At 39.2% G+C, this 21,430-nt stretch overlaps 2 protein-coding genes across 2 annotated transcripts; one reads left to right on the top strand and one right to left on the bottom strand.

The window, feature by feature from the left end:
- Positions 1–734: 734 nt before the first annotated feature.
- LOC135462753 (uncharacterized) lies at positions 735–2,661 on the bottom strand. Its single transcript, XM_064739995.1, has 2 exons — positions 2,328–2,661; positions 735–1,979 (listed from the first exon to the last, which is right to left on the bottom strand). The coding sequence occupies exons 1-2, from the start codon at positions 2,530–2,532 to the stop codon at positions 832–834; spliced, it is 1,353 nt and encodes a 450-aa protein (XP_064596065.1). The 5' UTR covers positions 2,533–2,661; the 3' UTR covers positions 735–831.
- A 5,725-nt stretch (positions 2,662–8,386) lies between these two features.
- On the top strand, positions 8,387–15,148 carry LOC135463189 (multiple epidermal growth factor-like domains protein 6). Its single transcript, XM_064740505.1, has 5 exons — positions 8,387–8,421; positions 8,979–9,110; positions 11,266–11,400; positions 13,373–13,460; positions 14,510–15,148. Exons 2-5 carry the CDS (start codon positions 9,029–9,031, stop codon positions 14,757–14,759), a joined length of 555 nt encoding a protein of 184 aa, XP_064596575.1. The 5' UTR covers positions 8,387–8,421; positions 8,979–9,028; the 3' UTR covers positions 14,760–15,148.
- The last annotated feature ends 6,282 nt before the right edge of the window (positions 15,149–21,430 follow it).

Genomic DNA, 21,430 nt, shown 5'->3' with positions numbered 1-21,430 from the left:
AGCCCCAAAACATCCATGTGATTCCCTTCATCAACTGAAGAAGTTAACAGTTTATTTCATTAAAATACATATATTAGTACTGGTTTAGGTGCCAAAAGGCATCTAACAATGAGCGTTTATGTCAAATGATAAGTAGGTAAACCGTTTCCAATTCTGTTGTTTATTATTTCCTATGTATCATGTCAGAAAGGGCAGACTCATCCAATGAACCCATTCATGTGAGACAAAATTACATATTAAATTTTTGTCATATCTTTATACAAGCAGTTTGTTTTGTTTTTATGTACACTAGCTCATGTCAGTGGTCTTAAGTACCAATGCATGTTTTATCTTGTCAATAGACCGTTTGCCAGTTTTGCACTTGGCCCGCAATTTCAACTATAGGGAGAGAAATCGCTTGCTAGCAACCATTCCACACCGGGCAAGCCGGCCTTGGCAACAATCAGTTTTGGCACTAAATACAAATCTGACAACAGTAAATTGTACTCTGCACTTGAAATCTAAATAACTCTGAAACAATACCTGATTTGTGACTTATAGCGTTGTTATGCAACGTCCCTGCCTGGCCTTACACCATAGATAGCAATTGAGGGTTCCGCAGACTACCAATAGCCCTGCCCCTCAATCTAGTAACCACAAACACTGCCACAAGGTCCTATACCTTATGCCTGTAGAAAATGCCACGTGGTATTGTTTGTGGTGACAATGAAAGCGAGGCGAAGCTTCTTTATTGGAAAGTTGACAACAATGATTGACAGCTGTGGAAAGGTGAATTGGCAAATGGTCTATTCAGAAAGTTCACAATTTACTGTACTTGTACATTAAAACAGTCTAAGCAAGGCGATTTACTATAGATTTCCTGAAGTTTGAAAGCATGAAGCATACATAAAGAATTCGAGAACCAAGATGGACCTTGCTTGCTGATAATGGTTGTGTCAGGATCTTATAAGTCTTTCCAAGTCCTATAACCCGTTCTACATGAACTCGTTTAGAGGAGATGCGCCGATCTTTCACAACCTCCTCTGGCTCCAGTTGACTCTTTCCTTTCAACATTGTTGGGGTGTTGACCGTGACATCATAGTTAGCAAAGAGGTCTTGCACCATAATCCCACGATCAGCCATTATGCTATCCTTCTTCGCAAGCTTTCCTGGATCAAAGAGATCTGATCGCTCTATTATTTGACGATCACTGGCTGAACCACCGTAAGCATCGCTTACATATGTCACTAATCCACGTGGCGAACACCCTACCATAGTTTTGAGAGTGTTCTTACTCTTGTAGCTGGAATATGTCACTGATTGGGCGTTCACATTCGCAGGTTTTTGAATTGGTACCTCCGTTGCATCAAGAATAACACGCGTTGAAGGGTACATTTTCCTGAAACCAACTGGCATGGTAGCCTCCACAACAGATTTGGATGGCCAGATGTCTATCTCTTGGAGTTGGAAATAAATGAAATTGATCCATGTACAAACAATTCTGGAAACAGTAGTTTCACTAACGTTGAACAAAAGTGACAGCTCCACATCATCTTTTGACTGTCTCAGCTTCATTAAAGTTAAAAACAATTGATCGTGTGGAGACAATAGCGAACATTTGTAGTTTAAATCAAAAGCTGCCGGGCCAAGAATATTGAAGAAAAACATGAAATATTGATAATCATAAAAACCAGTGTAGTAAGACATTGCTTTGGGATTGTTTTCAAAGTTATCGACTGAAAATCTATTTTGATTGCTGGGCAAAGAGCACTGCACCCCCTGATCTGTTGTCGATGAGGTTGAGATGGTCTCAATGGCTGGCAATTCCTCATTTCCAACGGATTCAAAACACGCCACATCGGGCACGTCTTCCACAATCATTTGCATCTGGACATCTGGACTTTTGCCCGTCCTCTCCAGTTTCCTCCTGGGCTTGGTGTCAGATGGCCAGAAAGTAAAAACTGATGGAACAGCATTTGCTCGAAGTCTTTTCCTTTCACCTGAAATTTGAATGGACAGTTTTCACGTGTTAGTTCTAATGAGTGCAAAGAAGATTTTTTTAAAATTTATTTTAATACAGCAAGCCATTAAGACTAGTGCCGGAAATATTTAAAACTTCGAATATTTCATGTTGAAAAAATTCTGCTAGATCTATTTAATATTACAATTTGACCTGATACCTCTATTATTAGTAAGCCATATTTACAAATAATTTATAACTATCAGTTTTAATTGGTAGGCCTGCATTCAAGTCTACACTGCCGCCAGGTATAGCTGACGGTAGGGGGAATAAACAATACTGATTTCCATTTTAAAATGCAGATCTCTCTACGAAATAGCAATCCTACCTAGTAACGAAACTGGCCGATAATCTTCATCTCTGAAGTGCGCTCTGCAGACCACGTCCAGCTTTTTAGGGTCCCATAGTTGTCGGGTTTGCGGGTCGATTCGCTTGATAGCAACCCTCCATTTTAATCTAATGTTAGCGTCTCGAGGGAATCGATGTCCTCCAGTGTTCCCCTTACACCCAGGTACGCAACAATATTGCGGCATTGCTGTAGAAGAGTTACATTTAACACCAGACGGTCGCCGACATACAGATACACTCGGCCATGCCGGTGGATATGTGTATCGCTGATGGAACAGTGGCGCCACAGGGGAGATAACTCTGAGCGGGGGTCCCCCATTAGTAACGCATAGTGCAGGCAGCGATTTGGACTCTTCAATATTCACTGTCATACCATTTAATTATCAACCGAGGAATGAAATGTAGCGGTAAAGTGCGCGACTGTTAACAAAGAGATACACGAAGTGCAGAGTCAAAGTCCGTCTTGGACAGAGAATCCCGGTCTCGGGGCCGATAGTGAAAATAAGCAGTACGTGACACTTGTGTTTGTCTTCCACCAGTATGGCGTGCCAGTTTGTATGTCACACGTGCGAAAGTTCGTCAATAACTTGCCAAAGGTCGACGGTTCACTTCGGCACTCGGGTTCCACTGAGCGCAATCAATTAATCAATGATTTATAATTTTTTTTCATTTCACTGGTGTCTTACGCGGTAATCAAGATTGTTTCACTTATACGACGGCGACCAGCATTGTCGTGAAAGAGGTGAAATGAGATTACTTTTGGCGAGAGGGATTTCCATTGTCCCGGGTGATAAATGTGCAACAAGACGAAACGGTGAACAAAACAATGGGCACATTAATGAACAAATGAATGACTATGGATTTACGCTACAGCAATATGGTGACGGGAGAGGCATTATAGGTGTCAAACAAATAACACCAGGTAGGCCTTTGACTGTCAGGTGAAATGAAAGTATTTTAAGTGTTGGGGATTAGAATATAATTAAAGAAGTACAACACAGAGAGTAAAATCAGTACAGCAACGACAATGTGCCAGCTGACAAATGGTCACATGTGACTGGTGAAATACTGCCTCGTGTCAACTTCTCAGTCAGGGTTTCATTTTAACCGTTCAGATAGACGCGTAAATAGTAACAAATTGTTTCTGTGGATGGACATGCACCGGGATTGAACAAATAAGCAATGGCCATAGGTTTAGAACAATGGACATATGTGTTGAACAATGGGCATATGTGTCGAACAATGGGCATATGTGTCGAACAATTGACATGTGTCGAACAATGAGCACAGGTGTCGAACAATGAGTATATATGTCGAACAGTTACCTGCGACGGCATTCCTGAGAGGCTCCTGGTTCATAACGCTGAGCATGCGCGCTAACCAAGTCATCCACTGAGGTCCAACAAGGTGATAATACAACATTAAACAACTGGATGTTGAAGCCATGTCTGCATGATTTCTAGCACACAGAACATTAAAATATTCAGGTAGCCTTGTACTGTAATGCATGGGAGTGATCACCCATTCTCGCCGAGCTGTTTTCACAGCCTAACTTTCTTTTCAGACCACCATTACAGCGCGCATATTTTTACATGACACGTGGGAAAATTCATTAGCAACTCGTCACAGATTGATGGTTTACCCCCGGCACCTCGTTGTGACCCCACTCGTAAAACTGACATCACATAAGTGAAACATTCTCTAGTGTGGAGTTAGTATGAACAAAATACCTTTAATAAAATGAACTAATCGTTTTCTAGTCACCTCTCCTGTGTTATGTCCAGTTTGGTCTCCATCCTATCGGCAGATGATGGTTTTATCAGAGCTCTCCAATGTCCACCTCGCATATAAACATGACCACTGTCATACAGAAGTTATGTATAAGTCAAACAATTCTTCACTACGGCGTTAAATAATGGTGAAGTAGATTTATATGGGACTTTGTAATTTTTATTCATTTGACTGGAATTATATATATATATATATATATATATATATATATATATATATATATATATATATATATATATATATATATATTTCACTTATACGCCACGGTTAATGACAGACCTTCCCGCGTACGACCGGAGGGGGAGACAGCATGACCTGGACTTGAACTCACCGCGACCTCATTGGAATTGGCTCATGGGTCATTGCGTGGCGCTGGCAATATATATAACAAACCTTGCTGTTAGAACCAGGGCTTGTAGTAAAATCGATAGCAGTTAAGGTAACTGGTGTCAACCTCCGAAACATGACTTAAACAAAACATGATTAACTCTGCCCAATATCCAGCTCTCTACTGTTTTTGTTTTTGAATAATTATGACATCGGAGTCAATGACTCTTGATGTCGAAATCAATATCGAAATTTTGTTATCAACCATGAATTATACATATACCACCAGATTATACATATATTTAGTTTGGTATGTAAAACCTTGCCGAGTTCTCTTTCCACAAAACCACACCTTTTCAACAAGTCGTTCGGTGCAGGTAAAGAACGCATTCAACAACCACAACCCCAACCCCCCTGCATTAAAATGCCCAAGCGTTAAAATTGAACAGGATGCCGTAAAGTGGAAAATATAGCAAGAAAACTTTCAATATTGAGTTAAAACATGTTCAACGTATATTAATGTGAATAAGTACAGTGCTTATAGCAATTTCACATTACTCCAGTCCACGTTCAATGCATAAAGTGTGTCAGGGTTATTCAATCAAACGCCTTCACTCTTGGGTTTCTTAAGTTTTACAATGAGCACAATTCTCTTGTAAGTAAATATGGACAGACCGTGCAGAGTTTCTGGTGCTCTGCTTTACGCTTGTGTCTAATTTGCTTAACCCGGCAGTATATTCTTCGTGTTGAATTAAATCGCTACGTTGGATATATATATATTGGTGTTTTACGCCTTACTTAAGAATATTTCACTTATACGACGGCGGCCAGCATTATGGTGGGAGGAAATGACGGTGACAAATGCAATGCCTTTCTGTTATGAGACGGTTTAATTGCATGTTGCGGTTAGTATGAAGCCAAGCGGGGATATGTATCCCACTAACAGCTGCTACTGGAATACACGTGCAGGACGTGTACATATATATCTATGTGGCCATCACCGTGACAAACAGCAGTCCATGTACCATATATGCGTCAATTTCTTTTCTTAATTAAAAATTTTGAATTTCAGCTAGGTAATTATATCCTCATTATTCCGCTATAAACATACACTTACAGACCGGGTTGATGACACAAAGCTGCTGACTGTAGGAGCTCGTGTGGTATGTATGTGAGTATAGGGCTAGTAGTGAACATCAACACATTTATATCTAAGCTTTTATTTATGTGCATATTGACGAATTCTACCGTGTATAGTTGCTGTTCTCCACATAATGTCATTAATTTCTTTATTTGATGGGCTGAATATTTTATTGCTGAAAGTCTTTAACATTTAGAAATCCTGTAATATGTGGTATTCTCGTTGGGTGGGGTGGAGGGGGTGAAAACGACGTGGCGAAATTATGTGGGGTGTTAACATTATAAACTGACAAGGGGTCGGATTTCACGGGTCACGTGTCTTATTTGCCAGTTATCACACTCTCATCGCTGCTAAGGTTTTACACTGTAAAACTGTCAGTCTTGTATTGTATTCAGTCAATCCAACCTTTATCTGGGATAACGTTTAAGCTCATCCACACACAAGTCTTGGCCTCAAGCCAAACGTAAAGCCCAGAACAGCCTCAAACAAATCATGACTGAGGGGAAACGCTGACATCAGACAAGCCTTGCACCTGTCGTGGCGCTTACATAACATAAGTCTGAAGTGATGTGGCGAAAGTTTGACCAGGACAAGTTGTGTGGTTGATTGAAAATTTACTATGCTAACTCGTAAACACGTAGACGTGAAACTAACATTTTATTGTTAGAGTACATACACATGTCAACACACTTGACTTCAAAATTGACATTTTTCAGGTCAATAATCGCAAGGCCAATTCCCAAGACGACGTAGAAGACAAACCCCAAAAGAACTAAGAAAGTATATAAAACACAAAAATAGGACGGAATCATGCCTAGAGAAGCAGTCGAGAGTTTTCAACGATGTTGGAAAAACGCAAGGTATGTTTTAGGCGACGTGAATAAAATCAGTATTCAAATCGCGTACCCTGCTAGAATAAAAGTTGTCGACAACATAACATTTATCTCAGTTGCGCGTTGCTTGCCACCGGAAGCAGGAAGATCTTCCACCAACCTGCAGATGGTCGTTGGTTTCGCCCGGGCCCTGTTCGGTTTCCTCCCACTAAATAGCTGGCCGCAATCGTAGAGGTGAAATATTGTTAAGTACGGCGTAAAACACCAACCAGATAAATAAACAATTCTTAAATTTGCCAGCTATCACACTGTCGTCACTACTGTTGCTGTGTTATCCATGCTGTGTTGTCTTTTGTTTTCAATGATTCTGTCTAACTGACGGAATCATTTTCAACTGCAGGTCCAAAACCGTCGTCGGGCTGATAAAAATCACGAGGCATCAAATTAACATTTAGTCGAAAATTATCGATATCAAGAAATATTTACCAGTATCAAGAAATATTTACCGATGTCGAAAAAGATATATTGATATCGCTAATCCACTTATCGTTTTTGACGTTTTTTGACTTTATTAAGAAGTCCAAACTACTGTCTCATACCAGAGGTAACTACGACAGGTGTATTCAGTAGAGCGCGGACGACGTGCAGTCAGTAACATAGTGGTAGACATACATACTTTGTGAAAAAGCATTCAAAACACCTGTTGATCATAATGACCTAGCTCATAATATGGGCAAGACGGGAGAATCTTCAGCTTTAGAATCCGTTTGTATTCTTCGTGCAGCCCACGTAACTCCCCAATTCACGTCGTCCCAAACAACACACTGAACAAGTATGGGAAAAGAGGTCACAGTTAGTAAAGAACCAACGTCATTCTAAACATTCGAAGCAGCAGTGAGCAGAAAGCCGATGACTCATTTAAGTCCCTAGTGCATAAACTGCTTAATATACACATACATATGGCTTACAGTATATATGCGGGTCTTACTATATATATGCTACTATGAAAAAAGAGACAAAAGAGTCCTATTTCTGGGAATTCTGACAGCAGACTACCATGGAACCTCATACGCTCCTAAAACGCTGGGGACAGATTCTGATTCCATTGGTCATTCTGACGGACACATGTATCCTGGGTAAGTTACATAAAAGTCTTAGCGCATTGCCAATCGATACCAATTCAAGTGACGTACTGATTTCGCAGACTCTAATTAAACACTGGCTTAATGGATTTGAAATTCAAGTCTCTATTGTCGGAAGCCCAGTTCTCTACGATCAGAGGTACAGGGAAGTTCTAATTTGCTACTGCTAGTACAAGCTCTAGAATACTGCTCCCGTTACACCTCTCTATGGAAGCCGGGCCATACGATCATCGTACAGCCGCATATACTATCCGGTACATATACTTGTCAACGACAACAATCTGAACGCGTCGTCGAAAAGGTTCTTTGTCTCATCGATTTAAAACCACTAAAGATTGACTAAACACAAACCTGTTACCGTTTTTTTCTTTTTGCAGACTAAATCAGAAAATATCTATTAAAGCTTTTAAATAAGCTGTTCTATATGTATCTATATAATAGTATGTACTTATACCAGAGAAACGACATAAAACCTTAACCATAGATACATACACATATCATGTTCCTTCAACCCATGCGTCGAAACATACATTCGTATACCAGCCGTCAATAATAACAAGACCAGTTCCCAAAGCGACGCAAAACTTGATACATGTACCTCTGAGAATCGCCTTTAACGAAGGATGAATTCCATGCCGTAAATTATTTCTATCTTTTGCTGGATTCTCTCCTTGTATAATTTTACTTTTAGTAAATTCTGTCCTACAGGCCTGGAGAGTGACAAATGCAACGGGATTTGCGGATACGGGACGTCATGTGTGGAGGGAAAATATTGTCGTTGTAAAGCTGGATTTGATATTCTATTGGCCGCAAAAGGAAACTTTCCAGCATTTTGCTTACGTAAGTAAACCTTGATCAACATGGTGGTGATCTGTCATGAAATTACCAAGAACAAAGATTGTAGTACCAAAACTGTAGATGTGTGCAGAAATTGCCGAGAATAAAAACATTATTTGTGGTCTTCATGATTTTATACCAATCCCAAGTACTGCCAAATAGTTCCATTTGTGTAGAATGTAATGCGTAACGGCTCGTCTTGAAATACATCTGAAATCATATTATGTTTCAGTATTATTGTCGAACAATCACGAGCAGAGATGTCACAGTATTCAGGTTTTCCCTGCTGATTCTGCTACGTTAGGGTTTGTAAATTGCTCCTATTTTAAGTCTTCACATGAACAGATAGGATAAAATCCTAACCAAGGTGAATTGACAAGAGGCCGGGTTTCACCGGTTATATGTGATCATTTGCCATTTATCACACTGTCGTCTCAGCCCTGGTTGCACTGCCCATGATGTACTCTTTTATATTATGCGAATTACCGCAGACCTTTGTTTAGACAAGTATTTTTACTACTGCATTGTCTTTGCATTTTTTTGCTGCTGTTGTATATCAGGAACATGTGGGTCTGGAGATGATGTTTGTCCTGCCAACACCACATGTTTAATGAGAAACGTGTTGGGCGCTAGCAGAAATGTGTGTGATTGCTCAGATGGAGCAAGACGGTCAGCCACGGCACAATGTCTAGGTGAGTCAAACTTTACGTCATGTTTCGAGGGAACCAGGCTGACTCAGTCATGTCAAGTGTCGCTCTGTCGGCAGTCAATCGGCCCGTGAGCAATGGAGTCAAAGGTTCGACTCTCCCCTGTTTGACCACGCATTTATCTTATGAGGTTTTTAAGTTACAATGCCACTGCCCAGATGTCAAGCAAGCCATCGGTGTCATGATGTTTGTGCTGTTCTTGTAGTGAAAGCAGGAAGCCTACAGTGTTACTTTTGTGTTGTTTTGTGTTATTCCTGTAATGGAAGCAGAAAGATTCCAGTGTTACCTGGTTTGTGTTATTCTTGTAGTCCAAACAGGAAGTCTGTATTCTTACCTGTTTTGTGTTATTCCAGTAACGGAAGCAGGAAGGCACCATGGAGCCCTTAGTATAATCAGGTTTGTTTTATTCCTATAGTGGAACCAGGGAGAGTCCAGCGTCGTCATGAGACTGAAATACCCCGATGCCATAATGTCTGTGCTATTCGTTATTAATGTAGTGGAATCAGAGAGACTCTTGTGTATGTTACTGTTATGGTGGAAGCACGATGACTCTGTGGTTATTTTGTTTGCAAAAATAAACAGTGGTGGTACATGTAGCATGATAGGGATTAACGTTGTAATATTAACATTACAGGCTTTTGCTGACATTACAAGCTTTCGCTGACATTACAGGTTTTCGTTGACGATGTCTTTCAGCTTCGTAACGGTGTGGCCACTGCTGGAAGATAGGCTACATGCAATGCGAGAACGTTCAATGTCAGATTGATATGCTTGCATTATTCCTTCAGGCTAAATGTAAAGAAATCAAGGATTTGTTTATAGAATGCTAAAGGTTTAAATAGGCTCTAGTGTTTTCTCTGTGTGTCAGGAACTGACAAATATTTTTTTTTGGTCCTTCGGCTATTTTGATGGTATATGAGAGCATCTTACGCGGATCTTGATCAGCCGGTGCATACAATGTCATTCGGGAAGTTATGAGGCACTTCAGCCTTTGCTCAAGCAGTCAATAATACGGTGTATTTGCATTTAAGTTGGCTTAGCTGGTAAGAGTTATCTGATGACTCAGATAAGTTCAGGGTAGAAAAAGGAGAGCCTGTCCAATGCGCCGATTTTCGCTTTCTCGTGTCCTGACAAACTAATCGTGTCCTCAGTGATGCGAAAGAAAACGTCACATGCAGTGTGTAGTATGTAAGACTTTGAACACTTTAGAAGTCCTACGTTATTGTCAGAACCTAGGAAAGCTCCACGTGATGCTCATTTTCTAAGTACCGGCATATTTGAATCTTAAGTTCTGTCAAGTGACACGCATACTACCAGAATTGTAAAATCTCAACAACAATGTCGTTAACACGGGTTCTCACTAGAAGTTTTACAACAGTACAGTAAATTAGCCTTTCTAACTACTTTTACTAACCCCACCACAGGTTTGTTCCAACGGAAAGATATATATATATATATATATATATATATATATATATATATATATATATATATATATATATATATGTAAGACATAAACTGAGTTGCGGTCAAAATTATACATGCGCATTTAGATAGGAAAAACATATTTTATGGATGATGTATCTAGGTGGATTAATGATATTCTGTATGTTTTGTTTATGCTACATACAGATATCGACTGTATGTTTTTTATGTTACATACAGATATCGACTGTATGTTTTTTATGTTACATACAGATATCGACTGTATGTTTTTTATGTTACATACAGATATCGACTGTATGTTTTTCTCAAGTTACATAGAGATATCGACTGTATGTTTTTCTTATGCTACATCGAGATATCGACTGTATGTGTTTTAGGTTACATATAGATATCGACTGTATCTTTTTTATGTTACATACAGATATCGACTGTATGTTTTTTTATGTTACATACAGATATCGACTGGATGTTTTTCTTATGTTACATACAGATATCGACTGTATGTGTTTTATGTTGCATAAAGATATCGACTGTATCTTTTTTATGTTACATACAGATATCGACTGTATGTTTTTGTTATGTTACATACAGATATCGACTGGATGTTTTTCTTATGTTACATACAGATATCGACTGTATGTTTGTCTTATGTTACATAGAGATATCGACTGTATGTTTTTTATGTTACATACAGATATCGACGAGTGTACCGAATATCCAGGCGTATGTGGAAACAACTCTGTTTGTACAAACACAGACGGTAACTACACGTGCGCATGTGGGCAGGGATACAGACAAATAGACGGCGAAGAGGTCAGGTGCATCCTGGGTAAGTACATATAAGACAAAAGATGGACAAAACTATACATTTAGACTACAGAGTAACTATTTTATTTATAAACCAGCTGTTCTCACAGAATTGTTAACTTTTTGCCGAGTTTTGGCGAAAACGTGACTATTTCCATATGCTAAACAGATACAAAGATGAATTGATGATTTTCCACCTTATAATACCTAATAATTGCACTCTCGTAATACATTCTATGTGTGTATTTTCACGTGTGCGTACCAATTTTCGCACTTCCATTGCTGCTCTGGTTTTACTCTCTGTCTTGTAAATCTTGTTATACTGTACAACAGGAGCAGGTTTACAACAGGAGCGAAACAGGGGGTTTACACGTATAATAAAGATCAAGTTGCTGAGAGCTAAGGACTTTTCCTGTGATTGAAAGATATATTAAAAATGGAAGTGAACAATGTAATGAAAGACTTAACCTATAAAACCGAAATGAAGGGTTTTGACGACATTGTGATATTTGACAAACGGTCTCACGCCACTAGAGCAGTGAAAGATTTTCCCTCATAAGTTTTGTGCATTTGATGCACACCGGTTTGTCAAAGGACTGACTTTGTTTATTTTTGGTAGAACAGAGGACCCAGGATTTTACTGGTGACTTTGATTATGTGTATCAAATTTATAGCCAGAGGGCCCTTAATTTTTGATTTCTCATAACCGTTTACTAACTATCACACTGTCGTCGCTCCTCTGGTTTGACTCTCTATGCTGCAGTCTCATATTTTCTTTTATATCAGGCGCTCAGCCCTGAAACATTGAGATCGCCATACCGGTATTCAATTTATTCTGGGTCGTCGTTAGAACGCTTCAGGGGTATCTGGCGATGGAAACTATCCTCGGGAGTGTCTAGTTTCCTCCTCGCTGGAAAGTGACTATCCTGGGGAGTGTCTAGTTTCCTCCACGCTGGAAAGTGATTATCCTCGGGAGTGTCTAGTTTCCTCCACGCTAAAAGGTGATTATCATCGGGAGTGTCTAGTTTCCTCCACGCTGGAAGGCGATTATCCTCGGGAGTGTCTAGTTTCCTCCACGCTGGAATGTGATTATTCTTGGGAGTGTCTAGTTTCCTCCACGCTGGAAGGTAATTACCCACAAAGTGTCTAGTTTCCTTCACGCTGGAAGGTGATTATTCCCGGGAGTTCTAGTTTCCTGCATACATAAATACAGGGCTTTATACACGGTCTTGAAAAACTGAACAGCGACGACAGTGGGATAGTTTACAAATGTAAGCAGTGAATTTCGACCAACTTTGAATTTACCTCCACTCGGGGTTTTGTTCTAAGTGTTTATGTACTTGCATCAATACCAACAACTTAGACGCCACTAACACAATGGCTTAAGCTGAATCAGGTTAAAACAATATGCTGTGATGTTAACTGCAACATATTAGACGTCACCGGTGTACAATTACGCAGCATACTGTGTTATCATTACATTTATCATACAACTTATACTGTCACTAACATTATACATGGTTTAAATAAAATTAGTGAGATATTAGCTGGCGATAAATGCAATTTATTAGACGTCGCTGACATAGAATGACTCAAAATGCTGTGTTGTCATCAAATTTTGGTTACATTTACATGAAACCAAAAAAGACTATTATTTACAGTTTTTATTATATATATTTATATACAACAGATCTTCGATGTTCGTCCATGTAGCATCAAGTTTTACGTACCAAAATTTTTATTGCAATGAACGCTCTTTGCCCCAAAATAAAAGACTACAGCACTGAGAGGAACACCAGAGCCAGGACGACAGTCTGACAGCTGGCAAACAGTGAGGCGTAGAAGGTGAAACCGATCTCTTGTCACTAGCCTCAGCACTCAATAAAACCCAGGTCCTACAAGTCTAATGATGACTTTGAATACGATAGTTTACCATTCACCAGGACGCTCTTCTATACTGTGCTGTTGTCCTTTGCTTTGTTCGACTCATACAGCCACAGATTCCTCGGCGTTGGCGATTGGTCTGACAGTTTGTGGGATGTTTCTTCTGAATATCATCATCCTCGTTGTTGTTGTTTTAAGGTGAGCAACACTGTTCTCTATTACTTGTGCGATGGGATGCTGTAGCAGTTTGCAAAAAGGGGTCTTACGCCTAACGCCTAATTTTAACTAAATATAGCCACGTTCACTCTTTGCGATTTGTTGAATTGATTTGTTAAGAGAATATTTATATTTCATACGCCGAGTTCAGACACTGGGAGTTGTCAACTTCAACAAGTCATGTGAAATTACGCTTTTAAATTATTCGTTTTGTGTCACAAAACGCGTACGCCGCTTTTGATCAAATCGCAATGCAGGAATGCTGCTCTTAATTAAATCGCACTGTAGGTACGCCATTTTTGATCATTTCGCAATGTAGGTACACCGCTTTTGATTAAATCGCAATGCAGATACGCTGCTTTTGATCAAATCGCATTGTAGGTGCGCCATTTTTGATTAAATCGCAATGCAGGTCGGCCGCTTTTGATCAGATCGCAAAGTGTGTACGCGCCACTTGGGATCACGATCCTTACCCTAACTTACAATCGGCACGCTCTTACACGAGAGGGTTGTATTCAATGAACATCGTGACTTCAACTGAAAGCTTACAATCGACTGGGCCCTTTATATAAATATTTACCATATCCGCCAAATCAACATTAAGCAGAAATACTTGGTTGCTAGTCAGTAGTTTTCAACACGGTTGTGCGATTTCAGGTCTCAAAAAGCTGTTTTGCATGTTGCTGCTGCTGTTTTCCATTTATTTAAACCAACATTATGCACCAGTAAAATCTGGCATGTTATCGCGATTGCAAGTCAGAAAAGTCACAATCGCCTTAGCATTTCTCTGCAATGTGTAACTCATTTTGCAGTCCATTGTAAAATCATGTATAGGGTTTGCGAGCCATTCCACAGACGATCTCTTTGTAGTTACAGTCGATAAGACAGAAAAAGATCTCAGATCTAAATATTTGTACATGTTGTCAGCGTAAGATTGTTTAGTTTGCACCACGAGGACATGTGAGTTTGTAAACGTTTCTTATTCAGATATTGTGCCAATATTGCTTGACTAGATACACATTGAATTCCAGGAGACGAAATCGTCGGAGGGAATATGAAAGTGAAGATGTCAGCTTTAAAATGGAGGAAAAACGATCCTGTGTCACGAGGCCAGCTTACGAAGACGTTACTGGTCAATCTGTACAACAAAAACTAGGAGTATCCAATCTGACTTGCCCGGAATCCGTAATACTACCGGAAGAGTCAAGTGTCACTTCTGTGGACGACAGATACGAGGATGTTGACTTGCCTTCGCAGCCAGAGCTGTTTAATTTAATTTAATTCAATGTAATTCCCGAATTTATAAATTTCGTTATTTACTTACTGTAGGAATAGATATACATAATACGAACATAGCTATGTAATCATGTAAATGTACATGTTGCAGTAATGTTTATCCTTCAGACATCTTTTACTTTGTAGTTTTGCAGAATAGTTTTGTAATACTTGAAGAATTCCTTTGGGCGTTGATAAAAGTCGTCACACAGGATTTGTCAAATGCCACAATGCAAATTCGGCGAACTCTTAAGCTGAAACCGTCCACTTCATTTACGATCTCACACTTTTTTTTCCACTCTCAAAAGACTGATATCATGTTTTACTACATTATGTTACCTAGAAAATATTTGTCACCGTTGTGACATAATCTACATACAGCATTCTGTAATAGGCGAGGATCCATTTTGCATAATTTCTCGCCTCAAAAACTATTCCCGCGTTAGGTCATAGTCGTTGTCGGGTAATAAGGGAGTTAATTCAGAACAGGCCCTTTGCGTCATGGAACGTTCATGGCAAGGCATTGTTGGTAAAGCTGATTTCATGCCTTGTTGCTATGACAGGGACAGAGTTCTTCGAGTTGTCGGTACACAAGTTGGCCGATAACAAACAAAAATGACCCCTGTCGCGCGAGTTTTTGAAGAAGCAGCCCTAAGTGTGTGGGATTTTTGGCAAATAACAAGGGAGGTAATTACTGAGATACATATTTTATTATCGAACACTTCTATTCTAACATGGTACATGATTTTAAATACTGATTTCACTGCATGATTCCGTCCTGTGCTTTCTTAGATCTTTGGTAGTTGCTTTTGGGAATTGGCGTTGCGATTATTGACCCATAACGTCCATTTAGTCAGACGGCTAGTATAAAAATATCTGTTTCGACGCATGAATTTATATGTACCGGCGGTAACTGTTCTTACCGTAAATCCGGGAGGTGTCTCCGTAATTCTCACAACACCGTCGCTTGAATGACAAATATGGTGAACAGCTGTAAGCTTACTGAGGTCGCGGATATGAGGCAGAAGGTGATGTCAGAAAACAGAGTTTGTATCTACCTTATTTGTATTAATGCTTCGTACACATGTATTTTCTTTATTGAAAGCATGGACAAGATGTTCTCAATTGACAAATGAACGAACTTACTGATTTACGCTGCTTATATGTACGCGTGAGGACATGAGTGATGAAGTTAAGCGGTGGGTCTCACGGCGTCACAAGTTCAAACTTGTTTGCGTTGGGCAGAGATGTAAAGCGAACCTAATTTATGTATGTAAAAGACAAGTAGCTTTTAAAATTATTGGATTTTAGGAGATTATTATCAATACAATATTCGTACAAGTGTTCCTATGCTACCTGTTCCATTAGCAAGTACGGCATTACGAGGCGACCAAAAACATGGACGTCACGGTATTAGGGAAACCGAAAGAAAGCTGTGACTTCACTATATTAGGTGACTGACAGAAAGCAGGAACGTTACGGCATTAGGGAATGGCGTTTGATTAAATAAAAGCATCCAGACGTCTAGGCGTTACGTCTTGACAGCTTGTCATGCATTAAGCTTGTCACTGAGCAAACATGTCGTACATTAAACCTCTTCCTGAGCAGATTAAGTGAAAGTCTGTAGACATCTGGCTTTACATCTGGACAAGGTTGTCCTGCATTAAACTTGTCTATGAGAAAATTGAGAGAAAGTCCCTAGACGTCTGGGGTTACGCCTGGACAGCTTGTTCTGCATTAAATTTGTCTGGGTAGATGGAGTGAAAGTATCTAGACGTTTGGCGTTACGCCTGGACAGCATGTTCTTCGTTAAACTTCTCCCTAGGTAGATAGAGTGAAGTTATCTAGACGTCTGACGTTACGCCTGGACAGCTTGTTCTGCATTAAACTTCTCCCTAGGCAGATGGAGTGAAAGTATCTAGACGTCCGACGTTACGCCTGGACAGTCTGTTCTGCATTAATTTTGTCCCTGAGCAGATTGACTTCTTTGCTCGATTTCCATGTTATCAGCTAGACTCGTGTGCAAGTGTCTGTCCTTATTTTGAGAAAAAAGATCCACTTTGACAAGGGGGATTTCACATAATTTACATAAATTGTATTACCCACCTGAATTCTTCATAGCATGTTATGTTTTTTTTGTAGAATTTGAATACAATTCGTGGCAGACGTTCTCGTTAAGCATTTCCAAATCATCGTTTTTTCCTTTAAATTATATATCCGAGTAGGGTCTCTCATTGCATTGGCCAGTCTTTGTAGACAAACTTAACTTGGGATCGACTGACGCCTGTGTTTATAATGTGTTGCTTTGCTTTACTTTTTTGATTTTATGATTGGAATACAGCTCGTTGTCTTCCTTAATGTCGAAGGTTCAACAACTGGCACCATTATTCTTCCCCCTCCCCCCTGCAGTGCATTGTCGACTTCGTCATCGTTAAAACGAGTGATACTTCGAGTGATGTCTGCAGCCATTTTCCCCATATTGCCCTGCTTTGCTTTATTCTGTCTAATTTTGTGGTTGGAATAGAGCTCGTCGTATGCTTGTTTGTCTAAGCTGCAACGATTTCTAGCATCATTATTCTTCTCTCTCTGTGAGGACTGGTCGTCTTCGTCGTCACTAAAGCGACTGATTGCTCCACAGACGTCTGTAGTGGACCGGATGTGTGCCCTCGAACTCAACACATCTTGAAGAAGATATGACACAGGACTGGTTATTTCACTTTCTTGTATAGCAACTGAGAGATTAGTGACGTCATTGGAACCTAGATCAGCACGTTGTCCTGTCACGTGACCACGTTTGCTCTGCCTTTGTAACGTAACATCTTCACGGTCATGCATGTCGTAAAAACGTCTTCTTTTCCTGCAATAAAAAATTACATTTGTACTTCAGATTGTAGTAATTGTTTCTTTAAAGTTTTATCCTCTCAGTACGAACAGAGATCCTCAGTTACGTCACAAAAACTGTCTGACATGTCTAATGATGACAGATTTTTTCCCTGGTGTTTGAATCAATCTTATTACTTCTAGGCGCAAAATTTGCTAAACATGCAATGTGCCAAATGTTTTGGAACAAAAAAAAGGAGAAATGAATTTTTCTCTATCGGCCAGTGCTGAGAGTTACGGTGGCTTTATAGTCATTATTTGTGTAATTAAGCTACTTTAAATGTGATGAAGCTGCTAACGCATGGCATACATCATATGAATATGTATAGGAAAACGTGAGAAAATGTGAGAAATTAGCTGTCCATACCTCACAACAACAACGACGGCCAGGACGGTCAAACCAATAATAACCACTCCTCCTGTAACTCCTCATATAACGATGACAAGTGATGGAAACTCTGGAAATGTAAAATAAAGACATGTTAAACTACAATGTAACATAATTCTACGTGTAGGCTATGATGCAATGTAAAATAATGCTATGGTGTAATGCAATGTAAACAGATTTATAGGAATATATGATTAGGGTTTTACTTGGCCGCGGTCGTATAAGTGAAATACTCTTGAGCACAGCGGAAAACGCCAAATAAATAAATGAAAATCAAATTAACTTACTTCAGTCCAATTTCCTAGGAAATTAATTAAATAATTCTAAATATAAACTAAATATAAAATCAGAAAATCATCATAACGGATGCTTACACCTTCTCTGAGTATCGGTTCAGGGGCATTACAATTATAACACACGTCAGCAGAGATTCTGGGCGCTGTCCATATTTGTCAATTTTATAACCAATAACATTTTAGAAACTTTAAAATCGTTGGAAATTCACTTAAATACGTCGATGCTATGTAGTCCCTAGCCCATGGTTACTCATAATTAGAAACGACGATGACAGAGATCCTGAACGCTCTGTTCATATTTGCAAAGAACAGTTTTATACTGTCAACAACCAATACACAGACTATTCATGACGAAAGAACTGTATCATTTTGGAAAACAGTTGGTTTGTTGTTTTTGTTAGCGTGTCCAGAATATGTATTTATTCGTCTTGAATCGGACAAAACTTATCGTTATAGGTTGATAAATGTGTATAGAGATCCTTTTTTATATATAAAAAAATATGATTCAAACTTTGTCGACCAATTAATTATTTTCCATTTACCCGAGTGGTGTTTAAAACCTGAACAATTCTTCATGTAGTGGCACATGTAAGGCAGTTTGTGCAAATGTTCACACTGTGAAACTGTTCACATTCATATAATTATTGATATCTTAGTGGATCAGGTTTTTGCTTATTTTGCTGAAATGTCAGCCAGTTTGCCTTTGGCCATTTTTACTTCGTCTGCATGCCTACAATGGCACCAATATATTTCATACTTGTAGGGGAGGACCATTCCTACATCATTACTGAATTAATGGAACATGAAAACAAGAAATTCGAACAAAAAAAGTTTACTACTATGTTTCTTCTGAGCTCATTTAAACATCCCCAAAGTTATGTTAAGCATTTAATCTTTTTTGAATTTTATTTCACGGGAGAGTTATTTCCCTTGGGTTGGAAATCCCACAACATTTGTTTTCACAGATTCAGTAAAGAGAAACTATATATTGTAACATGGAGACAGAGGTCCATGGTTGTAATTAACTGGGTTTTCCCAAGGTTTTGTTGTGTTGCCTCCCACCATACAGCTGCGCACCGTTGTATAAGTGAAATAATCTTAAGCACGGCGTAAATCACCGATCAAATAGATAAATGTATTTAACGGCCTATGTGTACAACCAATCTGACGTAATGTGAAAACGGAAATGCAACAAGCCTCTGTGCTGGTCATACATGGAAAAAATCCATGAAATATTGAAAGTATTGAATCTTACCCGTGTCACAACCGACATGTTCCGCGCTACTCTGTTTGTATCCATCCGCACAACGACAAGTGTAACTTCCCTGGGTGTTCACACAGACTGAATTCGTACCACATATGCCATTATCATCCGCGCATTCATCGATATCTAAAATGATAAGATGTAATTGCCATCTATGGCTTCCTCTGGCTCATTCGCCTAGTGTATCACTCTCGTTGGTACAGTAGAAAAAAAGATTGGTTGAACAAATTCAGTTGATACAAAATAACTAATTTCCTTTACCCAAAGCTGTTTTTCCAGTACATATATTGATCCCTATATTACCAAGAGGATCAACCTTATGTTTGCTTAACTCCAAAAATATATTATCTGTGCATGTCACATGTGTGAAAAACACGTTTGTATATAAAATCTGTACACGTAATATATGCGTAAATCATGCATGCGTAAGGGCACATGTGCATATCACATATATGCTAATATAGTGTGGGGATGCATCATGTGTCTATACTACACGTGTGCATGCATGTATCATGGAGTGTATCACGTGTTCATATACGAGTTTTGAGGGCGCGAACCATGGGCTTTCACGGCAGGTTGATGTATAGGTACATTGGTAAAGTGTGACGTAAGTGCACAAATTACTGTGACGTCACACGTTACTCGTAGGACAAACGCCAGTAGCTTAGCCTCTGTCATACCTTGCTGACACCCGACTTCGTGGTCGTTCCTCTGCTTGTATCCTTTACCACACTTACATGTGTAAGCGCCCTCTGTGTTCTTGCAAAGAGCATTGCTTCCACATATGGTAGGGTTTTGGAGACAATCATCTATATCTGGAAACAGTCACCAAATCAGTCTTCATCAAGTCATAAAATATGTTTGAAAACAAATATAGGAATCATAGAGCCGAACTTTATCATTCAGAGAACAAAAGATGACTTTGAGTTTAATCTCTCTTGAAGGCAATGCGGTGTCTTCGTTTTGCTAGAAAGACTGTGCTGGTATGGTCCTATTAACTTTATAAAGATAAATTTTAAAACTCAAACATTATATATATATAAACGTCTTAAATATGTCAGACTACAGACCATTTAAAGTAATACTCTTATATTCAGCCGAGTATTAGACTTGTGCGATTCAACGTTGCATTTCTTGACGATGACGTTACATCAATGTTTTCAACTTAACGCATATAGACTACATGTACTAGACTTCTACATTCATATAACATACGTCTACAAACAGCTATCAATGCCTTTACTGAACAGGCTGTAAAAAGAAGTATTTATAGTCAAATTACAAATGTGACGTCATTAATACTCATCTGGTTTCAACAGATCACCAGCGAATCCGATATTTAAAAACATTTTACTCGATCGGACAGTGACGAATAGTGTTTCATCTGATGTGTAGTTTATTTCATTGCCTTCTCTGTCTTTATTTTCTTTTTAATTCTGCTTACTCCCAAGGGGCTAGGGCTGTGTAAATTTGCTTCTGATTAAGCATTTACAAGACCGGTTTTTAGGAGTTACTTCATATTAGAATTGAGAGACTCACCGATGCATTGCCCTGTTGAAAACCGAGTGAGACCGGGTGCGCAGTCGCAGATATATGTAGCATACGGAATCCACCTACACACTGTCTTGGGAGCACAACCCTCTCTGTCAGATTTACAATTTTCTGGCCAAAAACGTGCATACTCACACAGTCATTCACGTTACAATAAGCCGTATCTATTTGGTACAACGTATACAGTTGTGTATTTATGTGGTACAGCGTATACACATGTGTATTTATGTGGTACAGCGTATACAGATGTGTATTTATGTGGTACAGCGTATACAGATGTGTATTTATGTGGAACAGC

This window comes from Liolophura sinensis, chromosome 2 (genome assembly GCF_032854445.1).
Source record: "Liolophura sinensis isolate JHLJ2023 chromosome 2, CUHK_Ljap_v2, whole genome shotgun sequence".
Lineage (NCBI taxonomy): Eukaryota > Metazoa > Mollusca > Polyplacophora > Chitonida > Chitonidae > Liolophura > Liolophura sinensis.
Note: the sequence above shows the minus strand (reverse complement) of the source record. Positions and strands in the feature narration are given on the sequence as shown.

Excerpts from the sequence above, each read along its gene's own strand:
- LOC135462753 (XM_064739995.1), bottom strand. The coding sequence starts at position 2,532 with ATGCCGCAATATTGTTGCGTACCTGGGTGTAAGGGGAACACTGGAGGA. Across the intron at positions 1,980-2,327 it reads TCGGCCAGTTTCGTTACTAG|GTGAAAGGAAAAGACTTCGA; the intron begins GTAGGATTGCTA and ends TTCAAATTTCAG.
- LOC135463189 (XM_064740505.1), top strand. The coding sequence starts at position 9,029 with ATGAGAAACGTGTTGGGCGCTAGCAGAAATGTGTGTGATTGCTCAGAT. Across the intron at positions 11,401-13,372 it reads AGAGGTCAGGTGCATCCTGG|CCACAGATTCCTCGGCGTTG; the intron begins GTAAGTACATAT and ends CGACTCATACAG. Across the intron at positions 13,461-14,509 it reads CTCGTTGTTGTTGTTTTAAG|GAGACGAAATCGTCGGAGGG; the intron begins GTGAGCAACACT and ends ATTGAATTCCAG.